This window comes from Meles meles, chromosome 8, assembly GCF_922984935.1.
Source record: "Meles meles chromosome 8, mMelMel3.1 paternal haplotype, whole genome shotgun sequence".
NCBI lineage: Eukaryota > Metazoa > Chordata > Mammalia > Carnivora > Mustelidae > Meles > Meles meles.
Genome location: NC_060073.1, coordinates 70,133,124 through 70,141,760, shown reverse-complemented (window position 1 = coordinate 70,141,760; position 8,637 = coordinate 70,133,124). Strand labels below are relative to the sequence as shown.

Genomic DNA, 8,637 nt, shown 5'->3' with positions numbered 1-8,637 from the left:
ACAGCCTCAGTGTTTACTTGCCTGGCAATAGCATTGGGATTTTACAGAATCTGGAAATAGTTGAGAAACTATGATAGTATGCCGCTGCTGCTGCGGACTCAAGAACACTACGCCAGATTACATGTACTCTGAACATGGAAGTTGCAGCAGATACTCAATACAACAAGATTATTCAGAGTACATATGGACTAAAAAATATTTTTAAATGGGAAGATACGCTTTGAGTTGGTGTTTTGTGTCTTTATTTTATTATGTTGAAAAGCTGTCATTCAAAACCTGATTGAGATAAAGAGGCTTTTTGTCTTTATCCTTTTCATAGTTCATAGAAACTGATCCAGAGTTCTCTTGTGTTTGCCTGAACAAATGTGTATCATTTAGGATTTCTTTGATGTCTGCTGCAAATTTAAAAACTACTCCCAAGCCTACATACTTACTGTATTCAGCTTCCCTGGTAACTACTGCACAGTACCTTTTCATAGAAAATAAAATCTTTGTTTTAACAAAGTTGCTTGGATTTTCAAGGCAACTTACCACATATGGAGATTGGGTTTCTTGGTAGTAAATTAAAACAAGGAACTTTAAAATAATGTGTGCCCTAGTGCAACTGTAGGACACCTGGGGTGAAATCTTCGAGTTGCTATGTCTTGATCTCTGATTATTACATATACTTAAAATTTTCTGAATTCACCTGCATACCTGGACAATAATACATATATGTGATTTATGATTAAATACATATAATTTCAGGATTGTATTACAGTTTTGATTCAGTGGCTGTAATTGACCCAAAATAATAATGGTTTAAGAACAAAGAGGTATACGTTCTCACTTACCTGCAGTCTAGGTATACGCATTCCCAGGCTAGTGTGTCAGCTTCAGGTATCCAGGCACAGGATCCTTATTATCTTCTTGTTCTGCTGTCCCTGGTGTTGCCCTCATTCACAGGGTCCAGTGACTCACCACCATATCCACATTCCAGAAGCGGAAAGGGACAAGATGTGGGCAAGCCCCTTCCCTTTAAGGTCATGACCCTGAGATTATATACACACAGTTTTTGCTCACACACTATTGGCCACAACTTGGTGTCTTAGCTGCAAGAGAGACTGGGACGTCAGCTTTTATCCTGAGCAGCCACAAGCCCAGGTAGTTCCTAACACTGTGGAAAAAGGAGAAGAGGCACTGGGGGACAACCAGGGAACCTCTTCCTTCCTTCCTTCCTTCCTTCAAGAGTGACAACACTCTTCTAGTTATTTCCTACTGCACTGGTAGAGAGACTGGAGATGGGGCCTGGATTCACTTCAGGATCACCAGGCTGGATGGAAGGCTGTGTGTAATCCCAGGAGGTGAGAAACTGGATTTGGGGATTCCAGTAGTTAAGACTACAGACTCTGAACTTGCCCCGCTAAGATTAGAATCCTGGCTCCACTGTGCTGTGTGATTCTGCACAAATCCCATCTGTAAACTCTACCTATCTCCTACTGCTAGGCTGAGAATTACAAGATTAATATGTGACAGGACTGGGCACAGGTCTAACCCATACTAAGTACCAAATAAATGTTTTATTACAGATTGAAGGCCTCTTGCAAACCACAGAGAAACTAACAATACTGATTATAAAGGTTATCAAAAAGAATTGATAAGGCATTTTTAAAAACTTGCTTACAGACCCCCCGACCAGCCCAACTGGTTTCGCGTGCAAACACACTCACGTCTGGGCAAACTGGTCCCAGTGATGCGGTGTCAGAATGGCTTTTCAGGGAAAGTACGTGCCAGAGCCCAGAGGGTGGGCAGTCTGGTGTGTGGAGAGAAGGCTGCTGCCCTTCACAGGGAGGCAGATCCAGACAACTGCCCAAGTCCCAAATTGGCTACATTGAGGAGGAAGTGGGTAGAGTTAGAAAGGAGGGCATGAAGTCAGAACTGAAATGAAATCCTGTTGTTTTTTGGTCTACAACGGCAGGGTGTGGGGGGGGAGAGAGAATAATAAGCCATGTGCCTATTATCCTGTCCAGTCGGCCTCATATTTATATTGCTTTTTATAAAGCTTGCAAGACAGAACAATGGGTTGAATCCTAAAACAGATTATTTAAATCAGTATTTTTAGCAAACATACAGGTTTTTTTTTTCTTTCACAAGAGCATAGTTTTATATAAAACTTTTCAGAGTCATTTGGTTGTTACTGTAAAGATGCCCTTTTACTCATCTTATTTTGCATTTTCTCCCAACTCCAGATGCTTTTTAAGTCATTTGGTTTAAAAAATAATACTCTCTAAAAAAATAAATTTTTAATGTCTATATTTCTTTTGATTACTAGACCTATAAAGTTTGTGTTAATACTTGTAAAATTAATTCCTCATAAATGTAGAGTCTTGCCTACATAAATATATTAAAAAATATTCTGGGAGGGGGAGCCCAGCTGAGTGCATGGAATTTTAGCAATCCCTTTGATACTATAATATATCTCTGCCTTCAGAATTGGAATAGTACATAAGACGAACTCTAAGGAGAATTTGTATAGATTTACATTTATATCAATTTACAAGAAAAATTAAGCAAGTTTATTTAAAGTTATTTCACTGATTAGTATCTTCTCACAAAAACTCCCCCAGAAGACACCTTTTTCTTAATTCGCCTCTTCTCTTTGCTTGACTCACAAGAAGAGTCATCTTCCTAAAAACAAAGAAAAAGAGGGCCAAATGAGATAACCACTCTGGACACAATTTCATCTTTCTCCATTATCTGTTCCACAGGAAAAATTGAGCCATGCTATTATTTTCAACTCTGGATTCGATTTCTTTTAGGATTTTGTGTAAATTTTCCAATCTGAAGGACCAGTACATATATTCTGTGCTGCCTCACAGACTAGAGGACACCGAGAGAAATCAACCAGTCCTGTCTCTACCCAATATATCCCATCCCCAAAAGAGAACGCCTAGTGATCTCTGCTTTTATCTTAGCCTAGCACTTCTCAGTATACTGCTACCTGACCTGGGCAGTGTTAGAAAGCCTGGATTCGTTGCAAGCCCCATAGTTCTAGGAATCACGTTTCTTGGTTCCTCCATTCCCGCCTCTGTATTTACACAACATACCTCTACTACCTACTCTGTCTGCCACTGTTTCCAAATATTTCTCATCCATCACCGTATCATCGGGACCCAGCACAGAGGGCTCACTTAATGAATGGCATGGGAAGGAGCAAGAGAGGGCTAGAAATACAGTAGATGCTCACTGGATGTTAATCCTTTATGACTAATTCTCCCCACATCCAGCTGGTCTGGACAGAGCTGAATGCAGGGGCTCCAAGAACAGCACAAGGCACAAGACCCTGGGCAGGGCTGGGCAGAGCCCTGGACTTAGTATTCCTCAGGCTATTCCTGCTCACACCCTTGGCTACAAAAATAGTGATCAAAACAGTAATAGTTATTATTATCAAAAACTAGTTAAGTGCATTATATATGTCAGACTATCCTAAGAGACTACCCTGAGAAATTGTTTCCTGGATAGAAATTATACTATTCTCAGATTGTTTTGCAGGGCAGTCTTTAAGGTACAGCTGAATGTAATCATAGGTCCTGACCATAAGGTGGCAGGAGATTGAGGCAGAATTTCTTGAAGAGTCTATAGAAATGATCACTGAACGGAAAGTTCATTTTACTTCTACTTTATACATTTAGACTCCCAAATAAACTAACTCCTCCTACTCTCAGAAGCACTGGGCTCTACACATTTACTTATCTACTGACAATATTTATTCAACTTGAATACAGAAAACGAAAGGAAGGAAAAAGGAGAAAAGGATATGCCGAAGGGGGAATAGAAATACTATGAATACTACCAGATAGAAAATACCTCAGTATTTCCACACGGTATTTCATTTAACATCAATACAATCTCGTGAGGTAAGTGCTTTCCCCTTTTTAAAGATAAACTGAGACTCAGAAGCTTTTGCAGAAAAGCAGTGCCAGGACTGCAGCTGCCATTAGAGGTCAGCGACATTCGCTCATTCACAAAAATTCAATTAGCCTCGAGCAGGGCTGCAAAAAACAATGGGCCCAGAGGACAGAGCCCTCGAGTCAGCTCTCCTGAAAACCTACACACTGTTGGTAGAGAGCAGAGTTTTGAGGGAGGATGTGCTGGAGAGTATGGATTCAAACCCAACCCTGAAAACAGACAATTCAGGGTAAGAAAATATTTTAAACGGTCACTAAAAAGCGTTAGTATTCTAGGCAGACAAATCAATGTGCAAGGGCTCAAAAGAAAATGAGGCTCAGGTACTCTCTGAGGGATCTAGGAGCAGGACAAAACAACACACGTTCCTGTTGTGGCGGCAGGGTCGGCAGAGTGCCTGCCCCAGAGTAACAGGGCAACAACCAGGCTGGGACTGTCAGCGGTCATTAACGGAAGAAAGTGTCCCCTAGTCTCTAGCCAACAACCTGTGACTGCAAGGGCTGGCCTGTCTGCGCAAAAGTCCCCCGGGGGCTAGCGTGGTACAAGGTGAGCACCACAAAACTGAAGAGAATGGGTTATTATAATTAATTACACCTCTTGGGAAATTAAGGACTGGTGAAATACTGAAACTCCGCGAAAGCATTTGAATTTGTACATGCAGAGAAATACACATACGTGTTTGTAAATGAATCAAACATTGTGGAACATGAGGCCTACCAAACGGTTCCCCATAGCTTCCTCCCGGGACCGGGACTTGGTGTGGGAGGGAACGACTGCCCTGTTTTTTAACGTTTTACAACAAGCACACAGACTATTTTAATATTTTAAAGGTGGCTATTAGAGACTAATGATAAGTTTGTGCAAAATATAAGGAGCCATGAAGTGCTTTTTAGTAAACAGGTTCGAGGTGATACGGGTCTGGAACAGAATTAACTTACCCGTGATGACTGAAGAAAACATGTCCATACGGAAGGCAAATATGAAGCGTACCTGAAGCCCTATACTGTGCCACATGAGCTTCCCCAAGGGCCACATCACGGCTGTCTTCACTCACAGGAGAGAATGAGGGTCACAGTGTGTCCCCAGGGTGCTCTCTGCCTGTCTACTCTGAGACAAGGCAGCCCGAATACAAGCACTGCTGGGGGTTTCCTGCTGTTTTCACTCTATTCTCTATACTCCACCTGCTTTTCGGTATTTGTTTTCTGTTTTCTGCTGTTCGGTATTTGTATCTGTTTTCCACGTTCATTTCTTTTCAGCTTCCTTCTACAGTTGTCCTTCCTGTCACTCGAAAGCGTCTTTCTGTATTTCAGAGCTATAATCTGAATTCCAAATTCATATTTCTAGCTATAAGTTATGAGAAGAGCTAAGGCTATGGGGTCAAAAGCTAGAAATTAAACACTGGTCCCACCATTACTAGCTGTGCGAATTTAGACAAGTCACTTAACCTCTCTGAGCCTTGGTTTCCTCACATGTTAACGGAGGGCAGATCAAATGACATACGATAACACCTGAAAGAACTCTGTAGAGGTGAAGTGTTACAAGAGTTGGCTTTCATTACTCTGTAATCTGAATAAAGGGATGCGCCGACAACTCCCACCCTGGCTCCTTTCTATTCTTCAAACTTCTTTTGAGGATATGCTTATTTTGGCATCACATATAATAAAAACTTCTTTTGATGAGCTGAAGCTATCTTACATGGACTCTATTCTACTTTATTTTGGCTATTTAGAATGTTAAAATATACATACTTTAGCTGTCTGGGAATTCTTATCAGCCTGCTTATTAAAAAATTATTTTTTCCGGTGCCTGGGTGGCTCAGTCGTTAAGCATCTGCCTTCAGCTCAGGTCACGATCCCAGGGTCCTGGGATCAAGCCCTGCTCAGCGAAAGGCCTGCTTCTCCCTCTCTCACTATCTCTGTCAAATAAAATCTTAACAACAACAACAACAAAAAAGGGCTTTGGGGCATCTGGGTGGCTCAGTGGATTAAAGCCTCTGCCTTCGGCTCAGGTCATGGTCCCAGGGTCCTAGGATCGAGCCCCGCATCGGGCTCTCTGCTCAGCGGGGAGCCTGCTTCCCTTCCTCTCTCTGCCTGCTTCTCTGCCTACTTGTGATCTCTGTCAAATAAATAAATAAAATCTTTAAAAAAAAAAAGTATTTTTTCCTTCTATGTCTCAGTAACACTGCACACTTATGAATGAGGATGATATTCTAACCGGTACCTGTATGAATAGATACATATGTATGTATGTGCACAGATCACATATTATACATAAAGATATAGCCATGTAGAGAGATATATTCCTTTAGTCTTTACAACACTTTACAAAGTATAAATCATTATCTCCAGTTTAAAAGTATGGCCAAGAGGTGAAATGACTTGTCCAAACTAAAAAAGGTGGCCAAGAACCAAACCCAAAGAGTCCTAGTCCAAAGCTTATGCTCTTAGCTACTCTTCTATACTTCTTGAGAGAGAGAGATATGCTGAGGAGGACACCAACCACAGCAAAGTTGGGGACCTGAATCCTTTCCAGTGTCTCCCTGAGCTGATCCACCTCTGCACGACACTCATCCAGCTGACCTTCTAATTTTTCTCTACGAAGCCGTTCGTACTCCAGCTGGTCCTGCAGCTCCTTGATAGTCCTGTTGGGGAAAAAAAAAATGTTCTCAATCTCTAGTATCAGCTAACAATTCTTTTTGGCCATAGTGAAAAGTATCCAGGCATTGCATGTACAGCAAATAAAACAAAGAAATAATTTACTTGACAAGTATGAATGGGGAATCTACTATAAGCCAGTACTGATCTAAACACCAACGATATGACAATGAACAAAACAGGCCCAATGTGCCCTCCTGGGGCCTACCTGAGCAGTGGAGGAAGAAAGACCACAAATGAACAAATGTATAGTATGGGGAAGGTGAAAAATGCTAAGGAAGAAAAAAATAAAGCAAGAAAAAGTGATTGATAGATGCTGTCGAGCAGAGGACTATCAGTGTACACAGCGGCCAGGGAACGCCTTACTGAGAAGGGGTCTTCTGAACAGAGTCCTAAGGGAAATAAGAGAGGTAACCAAGCAGACATCCGGGGGAAGAGCATTTCAGACAGAGGGCAGAGCAAGGGTAAAGACCCTAAGGCAGAAGTATGTCTGGTGAACTGGAAGAAAAGCAGAAGCCAATGTGGCTGTGGTAGTTTAAAGGAAGAGCAATACGTTGGGAGAGGCCAAAGGGAGCCAGAAAAGCAGGGCCTTAGAAGTCACAGCAAGGACCCAGGCTCTCACTCTGAGCGAAGTGGGAAGCCATCAGCGAGTCTGACTGAGCAGAGAAATGGCATGATCTGAGATTTCTTTTCTTTTGCTTTTGTAGTTTTTAAATGGTTTATAAGTTACTATGAGTAAAATACACAAATATCAACTGAACATGAGTTTTGATTAATGTGTAAAGCCTGTGAACACCACCACGACCAAGATATAGAATATTTCCATTGCCTCAGAAAGGTCCCCCATGCCTCTCCCAGGCAACCTTCATTTCCCATAGGAATCACATTCTGAATATCATGTTAGGTTAGTTTTACCTATGCTTATACATGAAATTGTGTACTACATATTTTTGTGTGCCTGGCTTCTTTCAGTCAAAGGTATGTGAGATTTACTGTACCTAAGTTTTAACACGATTATTCTGGACCCTGTGTTGAGAACAGACTGCAGGGAATGGGGAGTGGGAATTAGGGGGCAGGGACAGGAAGCTGGGAGACATATCCCAGACAAATAAATCCAGACAAGAGATGATATGACTTGAACCAGGGTATTCTTCTGCCTTATTGCTGGAGGGTGGTGGGAAGAGAATTCCCAAGGCAATCTGGGTAGGATGTCAGGTTCCCAGGAAGGCGATCTAAGAGCATTCAGCAGTAGCTCTGGTATGGAAGTGTGTGGGGCTGAGACAGAATAGGGAAGAAGAATGCCCACTGTGCAAGCCTAGACTTCAGCAAATAAGAAGGAAAAATCATTCCCAGGACATAGTAATACAACCATGCTTTGTTGTATTTTGACTCTGATCTAACTAACAGATAAGAAAATCAAGAGGACATCCCTCAAACCAATACTTACCCAGTTTTTCTTAACAATTAGACCTAAAAGCAGGAATTTGTACCAAAGCATATGTCTTAAGATGATCTTTACTCAACACGAAGTGGAGAACCAATGCTAGAGAAGTATTAAAGCGCACTCAGGAGACACACTTCAGTCTCAGCTGACGTGAAAGTACATTCTGGCTCAAAGGCAAAGCAATCTTGAAAAAAAGAATCTGTTCAAAATCACATCAATAGTATAACCACTTCACAGTGAAATGCTATTGTTAGAATTAAAAGTTCTGAATCATAGTCATCTTAGATCACAGGTTTGGAGTCAAACAGACTCAGGTTCAAATTCTGGCTCTCCCCTCCCACCCTTCCAATCCAACTGGATAGGAATGGTTAGAGGCGGTTGGTTGAAAAGCTCAAAATAGCCATGGTTTAAAAAAAAAAAAAAAAGGTCTTGGGTGCCTGGGTGGCTCAGCCAGTTGAGCATCTGCCTCTTGATTTTAGCTCAGGTCATGAGCTCAGCGTCCTGGGACTGAGTCCCACGTCGGGCCCCCGGCTTAGCAGTTAATCTGTTCTCCCTCTTCCTCTCCCCCTGCTCATGCTCACTCACTCTCTAAAA

The 8,637-nt window shown here is 41.9% G+C and overlaps 2 protein-coding genes across 10 annotated transcripts in view; one reads left to right on the top strand and one right to left on the bottom strand.

Moving 5' to 3' along the window:
• CCDC90B (coiled-coil domain containing 90B) overlaps positions 1-746 on the top strand; it is a 38,332-nt gene extending 37,586 nt beyond the window's left edge. For all 4 annotated transcript variants that reach the window (XM_046014985.1, XM_046014984.1, XM_046014983.1 and 1 more), the window contains one exon: positions 5-746. In XM_046014985.1, coding sequence (XP_045870941.1) covers positions 5-60 — 56 coding nt within the window. In that variant the 3' untranslated portion in view covers positions 61-746. The remainder of the gene's footprint in view (positions 1-4) is intronic.
• A 187-nt stretch (positions 747-933) lies between these two features.
• The window catches only part of ANKRD42 (ankyrin repeat domain 42), a 63,629-nt gene continuing 55,925 nt past the window's right edge, over positions 934-8,637 (bottom strand). For 2 of the 6 annotated variants that reach the window (XM_046014977.1, XM_046014979.1), the window contains 2 exons: positions 6,445-6,586; positions 934-2,667 (listed from right to left, as the gene is read on the bottom strand). In XM_046014977.1, the coding sequence (XP_045870933.1) occupies positions 2,578-2,667; positions 6,445-6,586 (232 nt within the window). In that variant the 3' untranslated portion in view covers positions 934-2,577. Of the gene's footprint in view, positions 2,668-6,089; positions 6,587-8,637 lie in introns of those variants that run through there. The other 4 variants (XM_046014976.1, XM_046014978.1, XM_046014981.1 and 1 more) reach the window with 3 other exon arrangements.